Source organism: Pagrus pagrus (genome assembly GCF_965226575.1).
Source record: "Pagrus pagrus genome assembly, chromosome: 4".
NCBI classification, from domain to species: Eukaryota; Metazoa; Chordata; class Actinopteri; order Spariformes; family Sparidae; genus Pagrus; species Pagrus pagrus.
Window position 1 is genome coordinate 16,930,736 of NC_140188.1, and position 25,730 is coordinate 16,956,465.

A 25,730-nucleotide genomic window follows, 5' to 3' on the forward strand; every position below is an offset into this window, starting at 1 on the left:
TGTCATTGACATTTTATTGGATGGTTAAAGGTCAGCATTTGTTGTAGGTGTCTCTGCAGAGGAAATGAAATGTTCACACTCGGCTGCGTGCATCAGCATGCATGCTCGACTTGGCAGGCGAGTTTCTGCATGTAGTGTGTCTGTCTGTGTGTGTCTCTTTCTGTGTGTGTACTCGAATTACATTGGTCAGGAAAGTAGGAGGATCCTGCAGCGAGAAGCCTGCATGAGTACTGTCCTGCACCCTGTAGCATGCACTAATGCAGAGTACTCCATGTCCCTGTATCTTTCTTTTTTTTTCTTTCTGGCAGGCTTTTTAATGTGACCGCACCATGAAGATGCGTGACGTGTTGTTGGAAGAGGAGCAGCTCAAGTTCAGACGTGTCGGTGGCTTCACGCGGGACGCGCTTTAAAACTTTCCCACCAGCTCTACATTGTTGTTTTCACTTTTATTATCTTGTTTTGCGATCCGCCTGTCTTAGTCGCTGTCGGTTTCGATAGTTGAGACGGAGCATGTGAAGCGAGCTGTCCGGACATGGAGGTACATGAAGCGCATTCAGAGACCAGACCCGCGGAGGGCTGTTTTGACAGGTCGTCCTCGGCTCTGACTGTCGACGATGTGTACGAAATAGCCAAACTGATCGGCACCGAGGTGGAGAAACTCATCGATGGATGCGGTAAAGAGAGCGTCGTGGGTCTGGTGCCGAAGATCGTGAAAGTGCTGGAGCTGCTGGAGAGCTTCGCGTCGAGGAACCACGCTCACAGGCTGAAGGAAGAGGAGCTGCTGAAGACCTTCGAGACGATCCAGCTGCAACAGCAGAAGAAACGTGCGGGGAAGGAGAGCGAGGAGGGCATCGATAAACATGAAATACGGGTGAGAGAGACGGCGCCAGGGCTGTCTACCCCCTGTGTGTGTTATACTGACTTTACAGCTGTGTAACAGTGCTTCATTTCAACGATAGTAGCGAGTGTTTCGCCTGTTTTATGTGTCGTGACTCACATCAACCTAACGTGAGTTGACAGGCAGGCCAGAGGAAACTAGTACATGGCCGACGCCTTCCACATGGAGCGGACGTATGAACATATAACAAAAACATTAAAAAAGATACAGAAGGCTTGTATAGAACATTTATAATCGAAATAATTAAGCTAACTATATGTATTTTGATTGTGTAGACCCAGGCGTTATATGATAATCTGTACTAGCTACTGTAGCTGTCAGTTACCTGACTAATTGATGGTAAGCCGCCATCTTGAACCCGAGCCCTGCCTGTGTCGTCAAGGCAACCGCGGCGTGACAGTTAGCAGTTAGCTAACTTTTAATTAGTCAACAGTAGGGATATTTAACCATTACAATAACATTTTCCCGTAATAGTTAATATTTGCCATTGTCATGTTAAATGTGTGTGTTTTAGGCCAGGTAATGTGACACAGCAGTGTTTTCGCTACTTGGCAGGGTATTGCACAATTAACCAATGTTAGCTACTACCTTAGCTAAAAAGAAGCTAGCTAGCTAATCAATGAAGCTGCATAGTGAAGTCTTTGACATGTGCTTATTGCTTATTAGTACATTTACTCAAGTAGTTACGTAAGTATAATTTTGAGGTACTTGTACTTTACTTGAGTATTTAAATTTTCTGCTATATTATACTTCCTCTCCACTACATTTTGGAGGACAATATTGTACAGTTTTACTCCACTATATTTATTCGATAACCTTAATTACTAGTTATTTTGCAGATAACGTGCTGCACCAGAGCCAAAGCAGCACATTTTTAAATTTATTTTTATCGTCAGTCAGATAAAAAAAATAACCTGATTATGATATCAGGTCGATAATTTTCCATGCCGATAATCGGTCGACCCATGACATACAGTTGATATATGTGTAATTTACATGTATTGCCCGAAATGTGCTTTTGATACTTAATTACATTTAACATCAGAGTTAAAGTTAACTTTCAGGTACTTTGTACAACACTGACAATCAATAATACTGCATAGATGAAGTCTTTGTATACATATAGTCAACCCAAGTTAGCAAACATCATGTAAAAGTAGCATATTAGCAGTATCCTAAATTCATTTGGTGTGTATCAAAGTTTATATATACTGCAGACTATTCATTAGTAATGCTAAATGTGGATGTCCAACAATCATTAATGATTTAAAACATATATAAAGAGTATTAAAGAGTCAGTGTGGTACAGCATTAACGGTTGTATAGCATTGTTTGTTGTACATTGATCTACCACTGGGATGAAGTGGGCCACGGGGCCCCAGGGCAGGTTCACTGGGCAGGGTAAGTGGTTTGTGGCAATTAGGTTAACAGAAACTTTCAATGCGAATATGCACTTGAACGCATGATCAGGGGTTGATAGGAGCCCCCAGCAGCTAAACTTTGCCCAAGGCCCCCGTAAGCAGGTTAATCCGGGCATGTGAATGTTCCATAAAGCCTCATTTGTAAAACCCCATTCTGAAAAGTAAACAAACAGCTATTTGCGCCAAGCCAAGTGTCACAAAATAAACCAACACTACTCAAATACCAGTGCTCCAAAACTGTAGATGTTCAGAACATTTTGCTACTTAAATACTTCTTTGTGGTCATGTTGCATACGGATCAGGCCATGGTGTTGTGAAGTGTGACATTCATGCAGTTTGAACTAGTTCATATGGGACATAAAACAGATTTGCATTAAATGCTGCTGTGACATGAGTAGAGTACAGAAGGAATGGGAAGTTGAAGTTGTAAAGGCAAGATCAATATTTGTTTTGACATACATTGATCATAGGGCTGTCTGATTCATCTTTAACTTTGCTTACTTTGTAACATCTGTTCTTGAGAAGTCAGAACTTATTGTTGAGATGTCTTGGAAACATTTCAACAAATGACTTAACAAACTGACACACCCACTTAGATGCAATCTACTTGCTGAAGCCAAATTCCTACATGCTCAAGAGACTTTTACATTTTTGCATGTCCTGTCTCTGAGCCTATGGTTTTACCATCTGTCTGTCATCCTCTCAAGCAGGAGCTGCAGCAGAAGGAGCAGCAGTGGAGAAGGAGGTGTGAGGAGCTGCAGGTTCAGGTACAGCAGCTCCAGGAGGACAGGGAGGAGCTGCAGAGCAGGCTGAAGGGCAGCCATGCGCAGGGAGGTATGTCTGTCTGGACTGTGTTTGCTCCCGAATCACTTTCAAAAAGACTGAGTCATTCCAAAAGCCTTTCCCTGCTGCACACTACAAACTGTTTATAGTAGTGATATGACAGTCCCAAAAATGGAGATGTTACAATACTGAACCAAAGCCCAAGGGAACATTTGATTATCTAATTTTCCTTCTCCAGTCCAAGAATGCAAATGTATGTGACACTACTGTCCGTGAAAAATGCTTCCCCATCGGTTGCTGGACAGATTCAAAGCAGTGGGTTAGCAGTCAAATGCTCTGAGGTCGAAAGCAGTCAAACTGGTTTCTAATTGAACAGTTATGTTTGAAGCAGCAGTTCTCACAGGAGGGACAGGATTCGATGAAGGCCGTGCTTACCCTGTAAACTTAAAGACAATGCAATGAAAAAAACCCAGAAAAGGTCCAAATTTGCAGTGTGGGTTTTTTCTTTTTCATCAACAGAAAAGATATCCTTCCTTCTTCTCTCGTGTCACCGATAAATATCAGCATGTAGAAAACTCTAAGCCAAAGGGTGGAGTCACTTCGCTGACTCCTGTTTATGTTTTCTTATGCTGACAGGAAAAACATGCCATCTTAATCCTTTTGTGATTTATTTGACAAGAGGCCAAGTGGCAGATGAAATGTTATGATTAGTTTCATGTGATGAATGTGACCGCTATCAGGCTCCCGTGCTTTAATCAGGTATGGTGAAGTTCAAATATACTAGCTGATTTCAATTTGTAGTTAAAGAATTACATTTTAAGGGGCTTCAGTAAATGGTTTAAGAGAAATGCCTTATTTTTTGCTGCTTCACCTGTTTGTCTAGAATCTCGCCTTGAATTGTATCTACCTGTGCGATAGCTTTGTTTTTTTTTATTTGCTGAGGTTTTGAGATATCCACGTCAGAGATTTCTCCATCCACTCCCATACAATGGAGCTGAATTTATTTTTATTTGTGGTCTGTTTGCATTAAAAAATATAACTGAGAAAGTCTAACAATAACATATCTTTCCAAACAAAAAATATCATTTACTCTAGATAATCCACGGATTCGCTGTGATCAGTTTTCCGAATATTTTTTTCAGTGCTTACAGCGCTACAAAATATTCTGTTTATCTCAATATGCTGGGATGGTAGCATTACCTCAGAGACAAATATCTCAAAACCTGGAGGCATGAAACCAAAACGATCTGCAAGACGATAAATCACAAGGAGCAAGCAGAAGATAATGTATATATTTTTTGTGATTTTGATTAACTGAACCTTTAACTCCGTGTAAAACATTTCAAGATCACGTGCAGCATTCTCTGTCACTTATACAACACTTTGAGTAGAAGAAAGCTCGTGGCAATAACCTGTTACATGATAGTTTCTTCTGGTTCATGTTATTTATGACACATTTTCTTAAAAGAGAATTATCATATTTTTCACCATGTAAATGGCAGGAATGGCTGGAATTAAACATTCAGCTTTGTTGTATATGTTTATACCCTGTATGCAGTCATCACACTACTTTCAACATTTCTCATGCTTAGTTTATTCCATGATAGATTATTCAATACTTCAGATCAGTAAAACTGCTTAATTAGCAATCAATCCACTATATAATTATTATATAATGCAGTGTAATAATCATTGCATCGATTGACAGGAAAAAGTTTAACAAAAAAGGGTGTGTGTGTGTGTGTGTGTGTGTGTGTGTGTGTGTGTGTGTGCAGACCGTGTCCAGCGGCAGGAGCGAGAGGTGATGCTGAAGCTGAAGGAGGTGGTGGACAGGCAGAGAGATGAGCTGAGGGCCAAAGTCCAGGAGATAACCACCATCTCCAGAGAGGTGGAGGCGGTAAGGAGACACAAACACAAACATACTTTTGATTTTTAATTGTGTTTTGGGTTTCTAGAGTGCAGAGAGAGCAGAGAGAAAAAGCTATTATAATGTTTATGACTGTGGCTACAAAGGTCTGTTTCTTTGAAGGCATGTTGGCTGTTCACATAGAAACAAGAGTGTTTATTATGTTACTGTCATGCTAAGAGTGTAGCTTTTGTATGAGCCTTGTTACGTACACACCTGATCACACAACCATGTATAACAGGCAGCGTCATAGAAGTTAGATCATGTAAACCACACCAATAAACCCACTGGAGGGCAGGAAGTGTTTTTTACTATCAGGGAAAGAGTGCAGAGGTTATACACGTAGTCAGTGGTGGAGGATTTAACTGCACTCAAGACAAGTCAGGGCAGAGTTTTCACCCCCACACAGCTTAGATCTTGTTAATGTGTGTTGCACGTGCCTGTATGTGTGTCAACGCACATGTACCACATGATTTGAATAGCAGCCATAACTGGGTGTGTATTTGTTAATTCTTTGCTCAGTTGCAGTCAGTTGACTTGAGTAAACACTGAAGAAACAGCTCATGGTCAGCTGAACCAGTGTCAGTATTTGCTCAAATGGATGCCTGGAATTTTTTTCATCCTTATAAATGAATGCTACACTTGTGTTGACATCGTGTGGTTTCATTCCTTCCCCCAGACTTCTGGTCCAAATCCCACGCATGGAGAAATTCTCACCCCACTCACAGATACAGATAGATTGTTTCTTAGGTGCCCTGTCTTGTTGATTTTGGGTTTTAACTATTTTTATACCTAGCAGAATGAAGAAATATGGAAAACTATCTTTTTGACTTTAAACCTGTTAAGTGATGAGTAATGAAAAATTGTAGTTCATGTGTAACAGTGTGTGTGTGTGTGTGTGTGTTTGTAGCTCCAGGAGCAGTTGGATCGCTTTATGAAGATGAACGCTGAGCTGCGACACAAGCAGGACGTCCTGCAGGCCCAGCTGAAGAGCATCGTGGAGAGGAAGGCCGACATGGAGGCTGACCTGAAGGAGAAAAACAAAGAGATCGAAAACCTCCAAGCACAACTGGACAGAACCAACAGCAACGGCCCTGTACGCATGCCTCTTACAAATGATAGATCATACATAGAGTTCATTTATGTTCCCTTTATTTCATGTCCAAAAAATATATGATAGTCTACTTGTTTATAAAACTATGTGGGTTCACCTGTCAAATTCAGAGATACTTCTACACTTATTTATGGTATTAAAACCACCTCTAAGAGATTACAAACACATTCAAAGCTTGTACTACCAATTTAAATTAGGCAGTTTCCAACCAAAAGAAACTGTCAACATCTTTGTAGTCTGTATGACCTGATGTCTCTCTGTCTCCCGTCAGGCCAGTCCAAGTCAATCAGCTCCTGTGTCAACAAAAAAATCAGCGGTCGACCGGAAGGATCCCGATCAGCCATGCTTCACCAAGAAGGAGGTGCGTGACATCATTTTCGAGAGGAACGAGCTAAAAACCAACCTGTTCCTGGTGCAGGAGGAGCTCAACTACTATCAGAGGTGGGTCTACTGAGTGTGTGGACACGTTTTGTTTTGTATCCCTCTTAGGACACGCTTTAGTTCTGAAGTAGCACATTTTAGTAAATTGAGGTCATGGGTATGTAGGTGATCTAATTTCTTATGGTTGAGTTTTGAAGAACTCTCAATGAAAATGTTGGTGCATTTCTGCAGGGAGATCCTGAATGAGGAGAGGTGCCCGGGTTTCCTGTTAGAAGCCGTCGGCTCTGCCATCAAAAAAAGGAGAAAGCTCATCAAGGCAAAGATGCTCGGGATTCCTGTGAACGAATGTACAAGCAGGTCTGTCATAAGCACACAACACCTATTCATCACATCCAGAAATAATGGGCTGGTGTAGAAATATGTTCAGAAGAGAAGAAAGTTTGTTTTTCTTCTTTCAGTGACGAGGAGGAGAGGAGTTCTCTGTTTGGGCAGACAGAGGTTGATGGTACAGAAGTTGACGGCACTGACAAACCAGCTGAGTCACGCATTCGAAACCTGTGAGTTAAACTTCGGCAAACACTGCTACACTGCTTCACTGCACCACTCAGATTTAAAACCACTAGGCTGGTCTGAAAAGAGCCAGACATGACGACCTCATCTGTGGTTTTTAGCTGGGGTTGTCCCTGCTTGTGTTTTTGCTTTGAGAACATTAAAGTTAATTTCCTTGCTTGCATGGCTTTATTGTGTCAGTTAAGTGACCCGAGCCAAAGAAGATCTCATCATTAAATAGGCCACTGGATAACTTTTAGTTTTGCTAGTAATCGTTTTCTCATGACACAGAGGTCAGACTGATATTAGAGGATTTATCTAGGCAGGCTAGCTCAGGATTATCTTAATGGCATTTGCTAGAAGCAATGGAGGGAGAAAGAGAAATGTTAGACATGGGACATAATTCCTGGAATGGATGTGAAACCTGATGAATAATCAATTGAAACATGAAGCTCTTAGAGTGCTTTATTTTAGTAATATGGTTACACTACAATTTGTAATTCATTACCCAGAGGTAATTCAGCAAATCAACAGAAGAAATTAAGTAGACTTGCTATTTACTACTTCAAAGTCTGTCGTTCTTGAAATGTGCATATGTAGAGTCGATTAATTTAGAATAAAGACTGGAAATTACCAGAGTGAAAAACTTGCAGGGAAGGAAATCTTACTTACTCAGTAACTTTGGGAAAGTCTAAGTGAAGGAAAGCCCCTTGACTGAGAATCTGATTAAGTGAAGAATGTGTTTGACGACTCTTGTCTGGCCAGGGACTTAAAATAAAGCTGGGTTAAGATGTGCTATGGGTCTCTTTAGCTTTATCAGACACCCAGTTTAATGCATTTTGCAGTGCCACTTATGGTACAGATGATCTAAAATAAATTAAGAAACATAAAATAATATCTTTAGCCCAGAATCTACAAAGAGAAACAAGTAGAGAATGATCAGTTAAACTCAAAACACTGCAGTGCTGTGTGCTCTAACTCGCATTAAATGCAAAGTAAGGGCAATAAAAGTGGACCAAAGCATCAGCTGCTATAAACTAAATCAGACAAACACAGCAGACGTCATCGGTGAATCAGAGCAGTTTCATCTCTCTGCTGAGCTGCTGCTGTCACTGTACTGAGGACTTTGTCAATCCTGGACTATATTTAGCTGTAATCCCTGACTACAGATCTGACCTCAGGCCTGTTTGTTCCACTCTGTCTGCTACAGCTTTGGCTTCCTGACGCGGTCCGGCAGCAGCCGGAGCCCCACCCACATGAGCAGCTCTGCCTCCAGCTGGGAGATCATCGGAGACTCAGAGGCCACCGATGAAAGAGAGCAGCGACTGCCCTCCTGAGCCCGGTACTGACCACAGAGAAGTTTTTAACTGAAACAGACTCTCTTCTTCCCTCATTCACTACTTCTTCCTCAGTCTGGTTGTGGCTCAGGCAAAGGATTACGTGGACATTTGAATGTGAGGAAAGAAAGTGTGAAAGAAAATGTTTGAACAAACTCCTCAGCTTTTTTTTTGTTGCTTTCATTTCCCTTTTTGTTGAATTCACTCTGCAAATCCCCTTATTTTCCCACAGAAGTGATAAGTGGTAATTAGTGCTGCAGTATATATGGTACAGTGTACCTCAGTATTAAGAGGCAACCTTGTTAACTCACCACAGACGAGAAGTTTTATTGTTAGTAAAAAAAAGAAATGGGTTATTACACATAGATATTTATGTAGATGTTCAAACAGTTTTAACAAAAACCAAAGATATAACAAAGTTATACACTCTGAAATGAAACTCTGCCCTATAGTATTATGGGGGAAAGTATATTAGGTTCACGTCTTCTCCACAAGAGGGCGTTAGCTAATTTTATAATTTATAATCCAGATTTTACCACAGATTTAATCAATACATTTGACCTCAATAGAGAGATTTTTAAGCCACGTGTTCATTCATATATTTTTCATTATTGGAAGCACTTTTATGCTCCAGGACAAAAAAAACAAAATGTTGTAGTCATATATAACCAGTCTCTTCCAATGGTGAGTGCATTTTAACCCCTTAAGCCTTAACTTATCTTGTTAAAAATATATTTTCATTAATTTTCAGTCATTGCACAGAGCCAAAGCTCCTGTCTGGTTTGTATGTAATGAAGGTGCCATAAATATGCATAAGAATCTGTGTGTGTAAGCACATGTGGTCTGGCTGGTGTATCAGCCTCTTCAGACGGGTTACTTTCCTTTGAAGGGAAGCTGTGAGTTTACTTGTGGAAATGAGAAAAAGGCTTGTAGTTTTGTTTAGTTCCTACCACCATTAGCTTACGAGTTACCATAAAGTTTCCACATTTACTCTGTCTGACCCTTTTGTTTCCTCTAAGTGTCCGACCATAGCACTACTCAGACAATAACAGACCGACCAGCAATGTTGTATTTGCTGAAAGACAATGAATGACCTTCCAATCAGATCTTGTTCTGCTAAAATACTGGGTTCACAGTTTATTTTTGTAAGCAAAAGAGATTTAAGATGTCAGTTGCCACCAGAGTGAATTTTATTGATGGGATGTGATAAAAACAATTCAAAAATGTGGATTATCTGTGATATTAAGATTTCAAGATTCAATAAAATCCAATAAACACAGAATTGTATGAAAATCAAAATGATCTCAATGCGTTTTTTTTCACACGACTAAAAAACGTTTTCTAGAGGAGCTCCCAGTGATCACGTCATCATCTTTGTACTGACTTATAAGGAGGGTGAAGGCGTTCTTCATCATGTCCTGGAAGACTGTCAACAATACATTCTGGGAAAAAGGGTGAACATCAGGGGTGTGTGTTTGTACACCACCAGTGTGTGCGGCGAGTTTTGTGTGTTAGTGTTCGACCATCTTTAAAAAGCTCTGTGTCTGGCTGAATAGAAGGAAGTGGCTCTGACTTCCCCAGGAAATGGGAAGAGGAAACCTGGGGGCTTCGACCTCTCTGGCTGCGCCGGAGCCACAAGACGACTCACAGGAGAGAAAGAAGGAGGGAAGGGTGGAGGGTAGACAGAAAGAGAGATACTGCCTCTCATTGTGCTCCCTCGAAGAGAAGAAAGAAAGGAATTCTGGACGTAAAGACGTGATACAGAAAGACATTTGGTCCTGGCTTTTGGTTATCGGACTGTGTGGAGATGAATCTTCTCCTCGGAGCTCTGAGTGCTCTGCTCTGCTGCTCGTTGTCCTCCTCACAGACTCTAGATCCTGCTGGGAAGAACGTCTGCCACAACATCAGGTACACTTCAACCTCACCCTCACTCACACCTGTTTTTTAAATCTTGATATTAGTACTATATCTGTGACAAATTGTAGGTATTATATATATATATTTCAAAGAGTTTTGGGCTGTGCTGGACAACTGTGAATACATGCTTTATATCTTCTTATCTTTCTTAGTATTCCCTTAGGCTATTGCTAGCATTTGTAGATGTTTTTTCCTGCTTTGATAGTGTTTTATTTGCTAAGTGTCAGACTTGATCACATTCCGTGTATCTAGGAACCCGTCCACCCTGGTCTGTTGCACTGGATGGCGTCAAGAAGGAAAAGAGTGCACTATACGTGAGTTTAAGTGTCCTGCTGGACAGCAATCTACAGGACTTGTTTGTGACATGTTTTTACTGGCTTCCCATTCACTGGTATGGTGTATATCTGTGTGTGTGTGTGTGTGTGTGTGTGTGTAGCTGTGTGTGAGGGTGACCAGGCCTGCGGCAAGGATGAGATCTGTGTGTATCCTGGAGTGTGTCGCTGTCCACCTGGCTTCTACGGAGCTCACTGTAAAACACGTGAGTTACTATAAACATCAGGAGCTGTTTACCATCAGTCAAATTGATGTGTCTGTCTTGTCAGTTTCATTAACAATGCACACAGTGCATTTAATATTTCAGTTTTTGTTGTGTAGAAGTGACAATTTTGGGTCCCTTAAGATGATACTGATATTGTTTTTATAGTAAAACAACATCATAAACTTGTAAATGTTTCTCCTAAATGAAATGTGACCTGCTGCTGTTTAACACACACTGTACAATGTGGCTCATTGCAAACTTGTTCTAAATATAGAGACATTTAATAGAAAACCACAATAACATGAGTCACTGTTGACAAATGGTGGAAGAAGTATTCATATATTTGACTTAAGTAAAAACATCAATGGAATGTAACTAACTAGATTTACTCAAGAACTGTGCTTAAGTACAATTTTGAGATACTTCCTACTTAACTTGAGTATTTCCATGTTCTGCTACTTTATGCTTCCACTCCACAACATTTTGGAGGCAAATATTGTACTTTTTAACAATATTTTTTCTTTATTTAATTTTAATCGACAATCGGGTTAAAAAAAAACACTGATTCCAAAAATCTGAAAAATGTTTGAATATCAAATCAGTATTTGGCTGATAATCAGTCGACCCAAACTATACAGCATATAAATATATGTAAATACATCGGTGTTGTAAAAAGTACCCAAAAGTCGTATTTGAGTAAAAGTAAAGATATCGTGTTAAAAAATTACTTTGTTAAAATTTAAAGTCATCCATATGAATAGTACTTGAGTAAAAGTCTTAAAGTATCTGATGTTACATGAACTTAAGTATCAAAAGTTTTTTTCTGCCATTAAATGTTCTTAAGTACACCAGTTATCGGATCTGATATTCAGCTGTTTCTGATGATGGGTTGTTTTTTTTTTTGTCCAATTGCCGATATATGCACCACTTTGGTTCTGATGTAATCTGCAAAGTAACTAGTACTAGCTGCCAAATTTATAAAATAAAGTTAGTGTAGTAAAAAGTGCTATATCTGCCTCCACATTGCAGTGCAGTGGAAGTATAAAGTCACAGAAAAAGAAATACCCAAGTAGAGTATATATTTCTCAAAATTGCTAAGTACTTGAGTAAATGTACTTCATTCCATGACTGAAATACATGTATAATTTACTTTTGCTCTGCCAGAAAAATACAATTAAAATACACTACAATTAATAGCAGATTCTTTAAGATTTTTACTCTCACATTCACTTTTACCAAAGTAATATTTGTACATGATATCTTTACTATGACTTTTGGTTACTTTTTACAACGCTGAGTAAAAGCACCAAACAACAGTATAATTGTGCTCCACTAGAAGTCCTACATCTGAAATGATTAGTATCAGACTGCGGCACATAAAGTATCAAAAGTAAAGGTACTTGTTTTGCAAAAACAAAAAAGTAGATTGCTGTTATCAATACAACAGTGCATAAGTTATGTAACATTTTACTGCTGTACAGGTCAAAATGAAGTTAGTTTTAAATATTTGTATACACATTAAGTATTTCAGTCGAAAGGTTCCCAACGTAGGGGTCAGGCCCCCACCAAAGGGTCACGAGATAAATCTGAGAGGTCATGAGATGATTAATGAAGTAAAAATAAGTAAAAAAAAAAAAAAAAAAGTCTTTCAGAAATTTGTTTTTCTTTTTTTGGACTTTGTTTTGAAATGTGTATAATCACACTCCCTTTGACATAAATCTCTTATTTAAAAGAAACCATTTAGGAAGTTGAGAGAGGAAATGTCGCTTTCGCAGGACTTAGACAACTGAATTGTGATATGGGGCCCAAACTAGACTCTGCTTTTTTGTGAGGGGTCACACGCCAAACATAGAATATTTCTCTCTAAATGTAGTGCACTAGAAGTAGAAAGTATCATAAAACGGAGATGCATTCCACCAGTTTATACAGTGTTTACACAAGGTTTTTCTAAAGTATTATGTACTGAATGTATTCTCTTTGTTTGTTTCTCTTTGTTTCCAGGTTGTCCTCCTGATTTCTGGGCACCAGACTGTCGTCAGGTGTGTCGGTGCCACCCACACGGTCACTGTGACCCCGTCACAGGTGAGTGCACCTGCAACACCAACCGCTGGGGTCCGCTGTGCCAGTATTCCTGCAAGTGCGCCTTGCACGGTCACTGCCACCGCGTTCACGGAAACTGCACCTGCGACGAGGGCTGGTTCACGCAAACCTGCATCAAGCCATGCCAGTGCGGCAGCAGTGGGTCTGTGGGCCCCGGCTGCGACAAGCTGACCGGTCGGTGTCAGTGCCATTGGGGCCACTGGGGGCTGAGATGTCTCGGCACTTGCAACTGCCACATGTCACCATGTAATCAGCGAACCGGCGTGTGTGAATGCCAGGAAGGTTGGTGGGGAACCAGCTGTGACCGGCGATGTAACTGTGACCTCACACACAGCAGCTGTGTCCCGGTCAACGGCCAGTGTGTGTGCCACCCGGGATACCATGGTCAGTTCTGCAACCAGCCCTGTGAAGCTGGGAAGTATGGCAGCGGCTGTATAATGAGGTAGGTGTAAGATGGGTACACTTTATTGTTCAACGCCTGTGTGATCCTGCTAACTCTGCCTGTCTCTGTCCTTAGCTGTGGTTTCTGTAAAGACAACCAGCTCTGCTCTGCCACTGATGGCGCCTGTGAGGCCTGTGAGCCCGGCTGGAACGGGACACAATGCGACCGCCCGTGTCCGCCTGGTTATTATGGAGACGGCTGCCAGATGAAGTGTCCACACTGCAGAAATAATGAACCATGTGACCCAAAAACTGGGAAATGTTGGAGTTGTGACCCTGGATGGACTGGACCCAGGTTTGGATGCATGTTTGGAACTTATACTTAAGTTGTCAGTGAAGGTTACTGGATCATTTGTGAGTTTTTTCACGTTTGTGAAAAAGAAATAACCGGCACTTTCTCAACATTTTCTAGTGTTTTTAGATCCCAAAATTATCATATTCTCATCAGTTATAGAGTTGACATATCATATGTCATGTCAAAGGCATGGAGGAACTTCCAAATCAATTATATTGAAGTGTATATGTAATTACAGTCTACTTAATAATAGTTTAATTGAAAATATATCAAAATAATACCACTGGCCTTCATCAGTCTTATAAATCTCCTACAAATTGCCAACATATCAAGTTCAACTTTAAGTTTTAGAGCATCTGCCGTAAGATATTAGCCTGCAGTGGTGGAAGACGTAGTCATATATTTTATTTAAGTAAAAGTAGTAATACCATAGTGAAGAAATACTTTTTTCAAGTAAATATCCTACATTCAAAATCCTACCTAGTAAATTTACTAAAGATTAAGCACCGAAATATACCAAATGAAAAGTACTCATAGCTTGCAATGGCCCATTTCATAATAATATTTATTAAGTTATTGGATTATAATTGTTAATGCATTAAAAAGGTGCACTATGTAGTTTTGGGGAATGTTTTTATCAGAAGAGAAAGATCTTCATTGACTGATTTTTTTTTTTATGCCTAAACAAACTGACCTTAAAGGACAACACAGTTTCATACTGTTTTACTTTGTTTACATTTGGCGGACCCTGCCACATTTCTAGCGGTGTTCTGGGGACCCTATTTCCCTCTGAGAACAGCTTGTTTATTCAGTTATGGAAAAATAAATATTTCTGAGTTTGTATTATTACCTCATTAACACTGTAAATACATTTCTTCTCCAAAACTACATAGTGCCCCTTTAATGTGTTCATTGCTTTGAAATATTTGCCTCTGAGATAAGTAAAGTACAAGTACCTCAAAACTGTACTTAAATACAGTATTTGAAACTTGCTTAAAGTCTGTCATAGTTTATGGTTATCTCTGTCAAAAGGTACATTTTCAACTGAAATCACTTTCTTATTGGTGTATACACCTGTTTGTTTGTTCCAACATCAGCAAATTTTCATCCAAAGTCCATTTAGCCAACTGACAATGTAGTCAGAAAGTCAAGGACGATGTGGATTTGGAAGTTTCTTGCATTGAAAAAAAAGTGAGATTTACAAAGTCAGTCACAGCTCACACCTGCACTGCCATTTACTGATATAAACATGTGATGGTTAGACTGCCTCCCTCAAGCAAGTTTCAGCCTTGTATATAGATTTTTTTTATACTGTATGGACATGAATGCAAATAGCTGCCCGAAAGGAGGAAAATACAGCTTTAAATCGTACAACATGCTTTGGAGTAAGTTCATGGAGTTTTTTAGTTAATCCTTGTAGTTTTTACTAATGGTTAAAAGTTAAATCTGTGTGAAAATGCTTTTCTGATCTCGTCTTTGCTTTCGTCTTCACATTTCTAAAGTAGCCGGAGTTACACAGTGTGTGTATTTCGTATGGACTGATACTGTATACGTGTGGGACAAGTATCCATGTTTAAAAAGAAAAGAGTACAATCAGTCTAAATGGTTAAAACACGTAGTGAGGTTGATGCTATGATTAGAAAATGAATGTAGGTCTGTGTGTTGCCCTCATTATCTGTGTCATTGCTTCCTCTTGCCAGGTGTGAGAAGGCCTGCTCTAACAGGACGTTCGGAGACGCCTGCAGCTTCCCGTGCAGCCCTTGTTTCCACGGCAACTGCCATCACGTGACAGGAAGATGTGTCTGTCAACCAGGCTTCCAGGGAGAGAGGTGATGTTTCTCTCGGGGCGTAGTTATAGTTTCACACACACTCACGCACAAAATTACATTATTCTTGTGATACCTTTACAATCAAGAGTAACTGAAATGTAACTTTTTGAGCCATTTTTGTTTGTTTCTGTTTTTCTGTCATGACTGTTGTGTTATGAAAGCCTGAAAAGGATGTAATGTCAGCAGATCGATATTCTCAAGGTTGGCTGACCCTGGAGAATAATGTGATACGTTTTTGTGCTAATATTTAAACTTAAAGAAATTCTTTAAGATCCACAGTGTTCAACCACATCATCAGCTTAACAGACAAAACAAGACCAAGCTAAAAGTAGACATTTATTTAGTCTTCAAAGGTATTGCATGTTTGCATCCATGGACGACTACACGAGAACTTATTATTGTTAATTTTTGTCAAACTTACATTAGCGTCTAATGTAACATGTACATCTGCCTCGTTAGTGCGTTCAAAGAACCTCTGCTATAACAGTCGGCCTCTAAACAGCACTGCAGTCATGAACTTTTATGTATAATTTAGGCAAAAAACAAAGTAAGCTTTGGATGATTATTGGTAGAATCTTTATTGTGTATGCAATTTGAGGTTTGCTGGCTAAAACAGGCAAAATCTCCATCATAGTCCCCTTTAATTTTCTGCTCTCTGACGCTGCAGTTTTGGTTAGTCATCACAGTGTGTTTTCACTGTCAAACAGAACATGAGTCAGCATTTAAAACAGGATTTTGTGTTTGCCGATGTGATGTAATTATGTGATTTTATATTTTTTTTCCAGCTGTAACAGCAGCTGCCCCGCCCTGCAGTTCGGCCTCAACTGCTCCTCTGTCTGTGACTGTGGTGAAGACGTCCAGTGCAACTCAGTCACTGGTATCTGTCCCAACAGTACGTCCATCCATCCATCCATCCATCCATCCTGAATTACATCACCTGATTCTTAATTTATGTGTTTCTTTATGTGTGTTTGTTTGTGTGCAGGTGTGAGAGGCTCTGTACTAGCAGGTGTGCTGGTTCCTTTGCTCCTGTTGCTCCTTGCTGTGCTCTTCTGCTGTTTGTGTTGTGGAGGAGGCCCTGTTGATGGCAAAGACAGGTCTGTACCTCTCTTCCCTCTATCAACATCACTGCCCGCTGTCATTTGTGAGATTAAATGGCTTATCTTGGATTTGGAAGCTGTGATATTGTACAGAACCGTTTTTTTGTAACATAACCAAGAATCTGGAAATATTAACTTCATAATTCTGCCTTAAAATTGATATGATCATGACATTTCCGGGGCTGGAAAGACATCAAGAGTACAATCTGTAACCCTTTTCTGTTCCAGAGCGACTGTGGCTGATGGAGGCTGGTCAGTTCGGATGAAATATCACGTCTACAGTGTTCTGGCTAACATCGGTGCTGCACTTCCTTGCATCTCTAACTGGTCCTCTGGCCTGCCTCGTGTCACTGGTCAGTCCTGCTGCAAAGTATTTATAAAATCATACTGCATAAAACAGCTTGTGCACAAACTCTTCATCTCCAGATGAACAGCAAAGGACAAGATGGACCATTTTGTGATTCACAGCAAAATACCTATTCTCATGAAGAGTCCAGTTATCTTTCAGACTTATTTGATTTTGATTATCCATCTACTTGGAAAATTTAAATAAATATATAAATTCATCATAAAATGTATCCGTCCCCACAATATTTGAAGCAGGCATTGCTTCAGTTATTGATACAAGACAATGGAAATAAAAAATAAAAAATAAAGTTTTTCTCTTAAAATGCCTTTATAACCATCTTCTGTTGTTTAATCCATTGACGACCACAGTATCTCACCATGACCCGGAGCTGACATTCAACCACAGCTTCATTGAGCCTCCCTCTTCTGGCTGGGTGACCGAGGGGTCGTCCTTCGACAGTGACGAGGAGGAGGGAGAGGCGCTCTATTGTGTCCCTCCAAGAGAAGGTAGGAAGAGGGATACAACAAAAACATATATTTCTCTCTTTCCCCTCCATCTCATCTCATGTGGCTGGACTTTTCTCCCTCCATCTCTTTGGCAGACATTCCAGCGGTGGCGGGCGGTGAGTTCCAGGAGATGAGCTCCAAGTGTAACATGTTCTTGGACCCGTCTGGCTTCAGCAGCGAGGACATCACCTCGCCCTTCAACATCCCTCGCACCTCCAGCATCGCCAAATCCAAGCGCCCGTCTGTCTCCTTTGCAGAGGGCACCCGCTTCAGCCCCAAGGAGCGGCGCGGCTCGGCTCAGGACCCTGCGGCTCTCCCTGGACATCCACGTAACAAACCCAAGTCACCCTGGGGGGTTTTGATGCTGTCTGCCCTCCAGAGTCAGGGAGGTGCTGCTAGAACTGGGGAGGAGGACGGAGCTGAGGTTGAGGAGAGGGAAGATGAGGTGGACGTGCAGGCAACAGACAATTGGGAATCAACCTATGAGGTAAGCGACCAGGAAGTAGACAGAACTCCATCCCGGGCCACCCTGCAAGTTCCCGGGGCGTCAGGACGAAGACGGACTATGTCCAACACAGCTGCTCATAAGGGGACTCAGCTGCCAACATCTGCCTCTGATGCTCAAGTGGGGAGCTCAGATAAGGTCACCACAGTGTATGTGACGGTGGGTAAAGCAGGTCGGCCCATGTCGAAGACGGAGTCGAGCTCTGAAGGCCCCGTTCAGGCCATGCTGCGACGGCTCGGCAGTCTCCAGAGACAAAGGGAGCAGGATTCGAACAGGCCCAAGCCTAAAACAGCTGAAGGGATTATCAAACCACCGAGGAAGAAGCTCGGAGCTCGGGCCAGTGTGTGGGAGCAGGGAGGGCCGCCTGGAGGGGAAGTAGGAGTTTGTAAGCCAATCAGGAGAAAGCATGCTCCTCTAAACTCTCCTGACACAGCCGGTGATAGTGACACCCCACCATCGGAGGGCGGCACTCCTAAAAGGCCACTGTCGTCCATTTTGAAGAGCGTGCCAGAGGTGGCTCCAGCTGACTCAGGGTCAGATATGAGGGCAGAGGGAGACACAGGCGCAGGAAAAATCGAGAGCAACTACCTGACCGTGGGACCAGCAGGAGACGCTGCGAGTCTCACTGAGGTCATTGCCAATGAGGGTGCTGAGCCCTGCTATGAAAACGTCATGATAAAACAGTCGTAACCTCTGAGAAACTAACATGTCAGAGGGTCTGATCCGAACACAGCTGCATATTTATTATCAGTTAGCAGTTATGAGATTACAGACACAAAAGGAAAAGTTAGTTACTACTGTAAATCTGAGTAAATTGCAGGTCTGTGATTCTTGAATTATGGTGTTATTTGTTAAACACTAATGTACACATGTAAAACACCCTCAACTTTTAGCCTATCGCTATAGAAAATATATTAAATTTATATTGTAGGTTGAAAGAGAAATGAAACAAAAACACGACACTAATACAGACAAGTACTGTAATGTCTGGGCCTGGACTCAGAGGGGATAAACAGACCTCAAGGCATAAACATCAGGGCTTTTTGAGAAAGACAGGAGCAAACAATAGCAAAAATATCAGTTTGTCATCATGAACTGTCTGCAGAAAACAGAGACATGAGAATAAGATTCGAGTCTGCTGCTGGACTGATGTTTTTATTTGTCAGAAATGAAAATACAAGGAAGAACAGACAATAACAAGGTTTGAATTTATTTCAAGTGAATTTCAAGTGTGGTTCACTCTTCATCAGTACAGCCTTTAGACATCTGTCAAAGGCAGCTGTCAAAAATATATTGTAGTATTTTATTGTGGTCTCTCAAACCAGTCAATGGAGGTCAGAAAACTAGAATTATAAGAATGTTTTCACATCTATGACCGACGGTCAAATTCCTCTCAAGCATGAACCCACCTGTTCCTGCCCTCTGACCTCTGACCTCTGCTGACACAGTCATGCTGCTGTCGGGTAAAACCCACATTATTGCAATTTTAGGATTTTTTCTCTTCAACATCTGTGTGACCATACGACAAGATCTGGTGCATGAAACCTCCTCGATGAGTGTTTTATATTTTGATTTTCACTGTATATATGTAGACATTTAATAATGAAAATAAACATTTTGAAAAAGTTTGTGGATACATGATTTAGAAAACATCAATGAACAAACATAGGTGCTCACATCTTTAATTTATATTCTTTAGATAAATGAAGTGGAGTAAAAGTACAATATTTCCCTCAGAGGGAGTATAAAGTAACATACAACTGAAGAATATTTTCTCTACAGATGTGTTTAATAAAGCGGTTCAGCTGATGTTGACAGCAGATGAGAGTAGAGTTCAACCAGCTGAACTTTGGCCGTGACGAGCAGTATGTGGACTTTGATTGATCTCCGATATTTGCTCGCGTTGATGTGCAGCTAGTTATGTGTTACACTCAACATGTTTGACACACTTTTCTTTTTTTACTGCCAACACGGCCTGTTTCAGTTAAAACGAATTATCAATAATGTACAAATGTATTCCAGATGATCATAGCAAAATATTTAAAAACATTTGAAACTACTTCTCTGCCCCGGTGGTGTCTGAACAGCCGAGCCAGTACTTGGCGATGGATCTGGGATATGGAGGTGAACCGGGGTCGACTCTCTTGGTCCTGAGGTCCACTCTGTAGTATTTGTCTAGAAAACACATAAAACAAGACAGTTATTTTCCCTCTGTGGATAATTTGAGAGGAGAAGTAGGTCAAAACTGATATCTAGATATCAAAGAGCAAGATATTCTTATCCATGGGAGCAGCTCATGTTTGCTGGGAATGACCTTGTGTAAAGAAAATCTCACTCCTATCCAGTGAACATAACATGACAGTAGTTTGGATTCCTCACTGTCAACATTTTTCAAAACTTTTCTCTATTAAGTCTTGTTTATGAAATAGATAACTACTGAATATCAAGCAGAAATTCAGACGGAGTGAGTGTAAACAGTTTCTCCGTCTGTTTCTCTGTCATGTGGACCAACACACAGCATGCGAAACTAGTTATAATAAGCCTTCTGTGGCCAGACGAGAGCTGGGGAAAGTTTAATAACATCACTGAGTTCCTGTCTCCTCTCCCAGCTACTCTTGACATCTGCAACTCTTTGTTCCGTCGGTCTGTCCGAGACGCTGAGTTGTACAGAGGCCCTAAAGTCCCTTAAGGGTTTTTTTTTTGTCTTGTGCGCACAAGTTATTGTCTTGTGGGAAGAAGTTATTAAGTGTGTCTGCACAAGATCCATGACTTGTCTGCACAAAATTAAAAAAATAGCACATCAAAGGAGGTTATGTTTCAAACCGTGTCCGTTCGTTCGGATCCGAAAAAATCTGGATCTAGCAGATTTATATACAGGCTTGAGTGAATTAAAGGGGAGGTATGCTCCCTACTGAGTGCCATTCTAGTTGTAATAAATATCTCAGTTTTTGTGTACAGGGCATCCAAGCAAGGCAGTGGTAGTGAGTCCAGTTGGACCATCTTGAGGTCTAAAGGTTGAATGAATGAATATGTTGTTAAATAGTTTCATTTATCATTAAGCTAAACTGCACCACTAATGAATCTGCCGTCTTACCTCCTTTAAAGAAGTAGACGGTCTGTATGGGCTGATCTCTCCGGAGGGGCTCCCAGAACGACCTGGAGTCATAGTTGCCTCTGTTGTTCTGGCGGTAACCATCTCTCCGTCTGTCCTGGTCCCAGTCTTGATCCCACCGTCTGTCCCAGTCTCGCCCGAGCCGCTCCTCCATTTCCATCCTCTTCTCTGCCATCCTCAGACCCATCTCCATACCCCTCTCTGCAAACTCCTGGCCCATGTTCATCCCCATTGACCCCCAGTCGGGTGAGCGGCTTTGCCTCCTACGACCCCACTGCTGTCCATACTGCTGGCCCCATTGCTGTCCATACTGCTGTCCATACTGCTGTCCATACTGCTGTCCATACCGGTAGTCGTTGCGGTAGTCGTTGCGGCGTCGTGTGGACCTCAACGGAGGGACGTACATTCTGCCTGTCATGACAGCGTCCACCGGAGCCTTGAGGCCCTTCCAGTCCTTCTCGATGAAGTGGTGTTTGTCATGATGCTGGGGCACTAAACATTAGAAAGTAATTAAGATATATCAAGTGACAACACCCCAGAACAGGCACAAATGATCTCTCACATCACAACTCACAGTTGGAGAAGAGCTCGCTGAGGGAACGTTCATAGTTGTTGTAGTATACGTCAGTGTAGCGCCTGAACAGTGTGGACGGAGACCTCTCAGACATGGTGATGCACTCCTCGTGGGATGGCTGGTGCAAAAACTCGTACGTGTAATACTGTTCACCTGGAGAAACCAACAAGATGGAAATGTAAATCTTTATTATTTAAAGGTGCTATTTGTGAGAATTTTAGTTGAAAACATTCAAAATTCTAAACAAAATGTGAAGGAATAACAGTTTTGACATATGATATCTAGAAAATGTGTTGAAAAGCATGTTTAGCAACACCAACACTGAGCTAGTTAGCTTCAGTTAGCTAACTAGCTAACTGAAGCCTTAGTTATCAGGAGTTAGCAGTTAATCTGGTGATATGCTGTCCCCCATGATTTTGAAATCTGACCAATTCTTCCGTGTTGCACCTTTAAGTAACTTCATGTTAAGTATACCAAATATTTTGAATTAACATCTGGATTTATTTAGTAATATTTGTCTGTACCTTTAAAGAAATACACCTTCTCTTTGCCGTTGTGACCAGGAGCGGGCAGAGCAAACGCTGCGTCCACATGATCTGGAATCTTGTCGAAGCCCACGCTGATTTCTCGCGGGTAGTCATCGTCCAGCACGCCGTTATCAAACCTCCAGTACTGGTTTCCCTGATGAAAGATTTGATTCATTTAAACATGCATTTGACTTGCCTGTTACTGGTGTAAATGGATAGAAGTCACTCCCTGTGCGCCCACCTTGAAGATGTAAGTCTTCCCCTGACAGTTGACGCGGGTGAAGGCAGCGTCGATAGGCCCGCGGATGCCCCACACATCCTTTATGAGCTTTGGATAACCAGGAAGCACTGACTTCTGGTCCAGCTCGAAAAAGTAATCCCCTAGAAAAAAGTGAATTAGCATGAAAGATCTTCTGACTATCTAAATATTAGGGGATCACTTTGTCACTTGGTCACTCACCTCTGAAGGCATATATGGAGCCATTTTTTAGTTGCATGAAGGAGTCAAAGGGCCTCCCGCTGCACACCACGGCGTCAGGGTCGGGGGCTGCAGTGGTGCCTGTTGTGCTGTTAACAGTGGTCTGAGGAGGTTTAGTCGTAGTGGGGACCTCCTGTGTAGCTGGGACTTCCTCTAAAATGGGTGTCCTCTGTGTAACAGGTATTCTCTGAAATATGGTGTCCATCAATCGAGGAGGTCTGGTCATCTCCAGTGTGGTTGCGGGATGTTGCTGTCCTCTGCGGCCAAAGTCTGAGATGGCTTGCTGTGCGAGCCTTAGCTGACGACTGGTGGCAGTAAAAGGGGACGGAGTGGTGCCTTCAAACTGCTCATCATCGTCATCTGCAGACACGTACGTGTCTCCGCGAGCTGAGGGGGAAAATGTAAAATATCAGTGACCACCCTATGTGGAACCATTTTGACTTATAACATGACTGTATTTTACAGGATAACTCTGCCAGATTTACATATTAAAGTGTGTTTACAGATTTTTGGGGCACTACTGCATATGTGAAAAAAGTTGTATGAAGTCATTTGTGGCTCCAGAAGAAGCTGCGTGTAATCTGATAAATTGCCTCCAGTGATGTCACTCAGTTGCTAAATTGCATTGTGGTTAATGTAACAGAATAAAACGTTGATATCTCTGATTCTGCTGTTTAACAGTGTTATTCGAGTGCAATGCAGACCAGTGGCCTGCTCTTCAAAACTTGGAGCCTACATTACCCACAATACAACTACAAATGCACTGGATGCAATTTATCAGATTAATGAAACATCCTCTGGAGCCACAAAAGACTTTATACTACTTTTTTTCCCTTCACATATGCAGCAGTACTCGCCAAGACCTGTAAACACTCTTAAATGTGTAAAATCGGTGGAGTTGCCCTTTAAAGAAATAGGCAGAGAGGGTTTCTTACTCGTCATGCCACAGGTGGCCTCATAGTCGGAGCAGCAGCTCTTGTAATACTTGCACATGGAGTCACACTGGCACTTCCTCTCAGAGTCAAAGCCATTCTCACAGCGACCCATACAAGACTCTGTAGATAAAATGTCAGGTTTAAAGAACACAGATTGTCTCTGTTGTTTAACTTGCTGTGTTTTTGTACTGCACTTCTGACCAAATGAATTTCCTCCCTGGGATAATTAAATTAGTTAGATTTTATTTGATTATAGCTCCCATGAGGCTTTGACAGCATGCCAGTCTCATCATGGGATATGTTGTTCTTTCTTATTAAAAATATTCTATCATTTTAGCAAATGCTGTATATTAAATGCCTGCGTATTGTATCCGATATGTACTCACAGAGGTGTCATTTACACTGGGGATGCTGTTGTCCCCAAACTTATTCCCCATCATGTTTAAAAGTATAATTAATTCAAATATGAAAGAATCAATAAATAAATTACAATTGACAAATAAGATTAAATGAATTTCTTTGAGCACTTACGCAACTTTTTCTGCTGTAACTATCTACGCTGACCTCACAGGATCCCCTCCTTGCGTAAGAGAGCATATGTTCTCTTCAGACCCACCCAGGGTTTAAAAATGTTGTGTGCTTGTATGGCATGCAGCATGAAACATGGGTCGGAAAGGTTTTTAGTCCTCATCGTAAAATAAGTCATATTTGAAATACAAGAAACAGCACATTATGTCAGAGCACATACACCTTCTACATCTTTTCAACATCGCCTGTGCAACATGTAAACATTTTTTTGTCCTACTTTTCAACACAAAGGGTGTACTCGTAACTTGTGTGTACTCATAACTGCTGAAACATAAAACTATTTGATGTTCTGACCTACAGATACCAACTATTTTGAGACTCTGGCTCAACTGTTAACGTAATTTATCAGCAAAAATGCCAAACATTCACAAATCCCAGCTTCATAAATTAGATAATTTGCTGCTGTTCATACTTTCATATAGTTTTAAACATGAATACATTTGGATTTTGAACTACTGGTCAGACAAAACAAGCAATTTTAAGACTGTACTTTCTATTTGTGATGGGCATTTTCACATTTTTCTGTCATTTTATAAACAAAACAATAAAACTTACTTGTAAAAAGTAATCACAGATTACATGATGATTTGCTTTATCTGCTGTTCTATGATTGCTACAGTCAGCTACTGTAACAATGTGTATTGTGTAGACAGCTCTGATTGGACTAATGGTTGAGAAAACAGAAAAATGAAATTAATTAATGTATTAAATGTTACTTTAATCGATATTTAGTTGTAGCTGCTGATAGAAATATACAAACTGTCAACCAGACACCAGCACATTATTATAGGGCTGACTGTAACATGATAATACTCTACAGAACAACCACCAACACTCCTCTATTTACACACTTTTCTAACCTTTAAAACCATTTTGTAAAGTACTTACCGTCTACAGCTAAAGCCTGAGCGAGCAGAGCGAGCGGCAGGACAGCCCACAGCCTCATGTTGCCTCTGTGGTATGAGAGCACAGACTGAGAGAAGCAATGAAGGACTGTGTGCTTCCAATCATTGGAAACATGTGTCAGTCACCCCTCTTCTTTGTTTACTTTAACCTTGTTTGCAAGCCTCTTTCTACTTGAGGAGCAGATAAACAGAGTCACACAGAGAGAATGCAGTCAATAGGAAACAAATGTTTAAGCACTTTGACCATTTGATGACCTGTGATCACCCCGCTTCTGCTTTTCTTTTACGGTAATCTGTGAGTCATTTAGTGACGGAGGAACATCATCTGTTGTTATTCTATTATTTGCTTTAAGGGCAAGACTTGAATGCTTGCAGCTGGTGTCAATGGGAGTTTTGGCCCTGCTGTGTCGTCTCATAAAACAGTTAGACAGACATTTACAAGTTAGTAGAGAAGAGTTTACAACTGCTCCACACAGACCGTGAAATATAGAGCTAGAAAGAAAATTAAACTTGCTGCAAGATCTCTGCTGACACAACAATAATCTGATCATTCTCACCATAACAGATCCACAGAGGATGTCATATCTACTGCCCTCCACTCAGTCTTCACGCAGTTCAACACAATGCAACTTAGCCACTGAG

General features: G+C 41.1%; 3 protein-coding genes across 3 annotated transcripts; 2 read left to right on the top strand and 1 right to left on the bottom strand.

The window, feature by feature from the left end:
- Positions 1-235: 235 nt before the first annotated feature.
- On the top strand, positions 236-9,682 carry rilp (Rab interacting lysosomal protein). The gene is made up of 8 exons (XM_084351166.1): positions 236-871; positions 3,030-3,153; positions 4,878-4,999; positions 5,919-6,104; positions 6,394-6,563; positions 6,735-6,860; positions 6,962-7,060; positions 8,263-9,682. Exons 1-8 carry the CDS (start codon positions 533-535, stop codon positions 8,387-8,389), a joined length of 1,293 nt encoding a protein of 430 aa, XP_084207292.1. The 5' UTR covers positions 236-532; the 3' UTR covers positions 8,390-9,682.
- A 291-nt stretch (positions 9,683-9,973) lies between these two features.
- On the top strand, positions 9,974-18,954 carry scarf1 (scavenger receptor class F, member 1; the record flags this gene model as incomplete). Its single annotated transcript, XM_084351179.1, is given in 12 exon segments — positions 9,974-10,146; positions 10,148-10,297; positions 10,559-10,620; positions 10,743-10,844; positions 12,846-13,386; positions 13,462-13,680; positions 15,381-15,509; positions 16,295-16,401; positions 16,495-16,606; positions 16,838-16,962; positions 17,327-17,464; positions 17,560-18,954. Coding segments are annotated over 12 exon segments (2,958 nt in total). The 3' UTR covers positions 18,660-18,954.
- A 138-nt stretch (positions 18,955-19,092) lies between these two features.
- Positions 19,093-25,267, bottom strand: vtna (vitronectin a). The gene is made up of 8 exons (XM_084351180.1): positions 25,072-25,267; positions 23,596-23,715; positions 22,643-23,047; positions 22,424-22,563; positions 22,180-22,336; positions 21,656-21,808; positions 21,064-21,573; positions 19,093-20,144 (listed from the first exon to the last, which is right to left on the bottom strand). Exons 1-8 carry the CDS (start codon positions 25,127-25,129, stop codon positions 20,026-20,028), a joined length of 1,662 nt encoding a protein of 553 aa, XP_084207306.1. The 5' UTR covers positions 25,130-25,267; the 3' UTR covers positions 19,093-20,025.
- Positions 25,268-25,730: the final 463 nt, after the last annotated feature.

Excerpts from the sequence above, each read along its gene's own strand:
- rilp (XM_084351166.1), top strand. The coding sequence starts at position 533 with ATGGAGGTACATGAAGCGCATTCAGAGACCAGACCCGCGGAGGGCTGT. Across the intron at positions 872-3,029 it reads TCGATAAACATGAAATACGG|GAGCTGCAGCAGAAGGAGCA; the intron begins GTGAGAGAGACG and ends CCTCTCAAGCAG. Across the intron at positions 6,861-6,961 it reads GTGAACGAATGTACAAGCAG|TGACGAGGAGGAGAGGAGTT; the intron begins GTCTGTCATAAG and ends TTCTTCTTTCAG.
- vtna (XM_084351180.1), bottom strand. The coding sequence starts at position 25,129 with ATGAGGCTGTGGGCTGTCCTGCCGCTCGCTCTGCTCGCTCAGGCTTTA. Across the intron at positions 23,048-23,595 it reads GGCCACCTGTGGCATGACGA|CTCGCGGAGACACGTACGTG; the intron begins GTAAGAAACCCT and ends TTTCCCCCTCAG. Across the intron at positions 21,809-22,179 it reads GAAGGTGTATTTCTTTAAAG|GTGAACAGTATTACACGTAC; the intron begins GTACAGACAAAT and ends TGGTTTCTCCAG.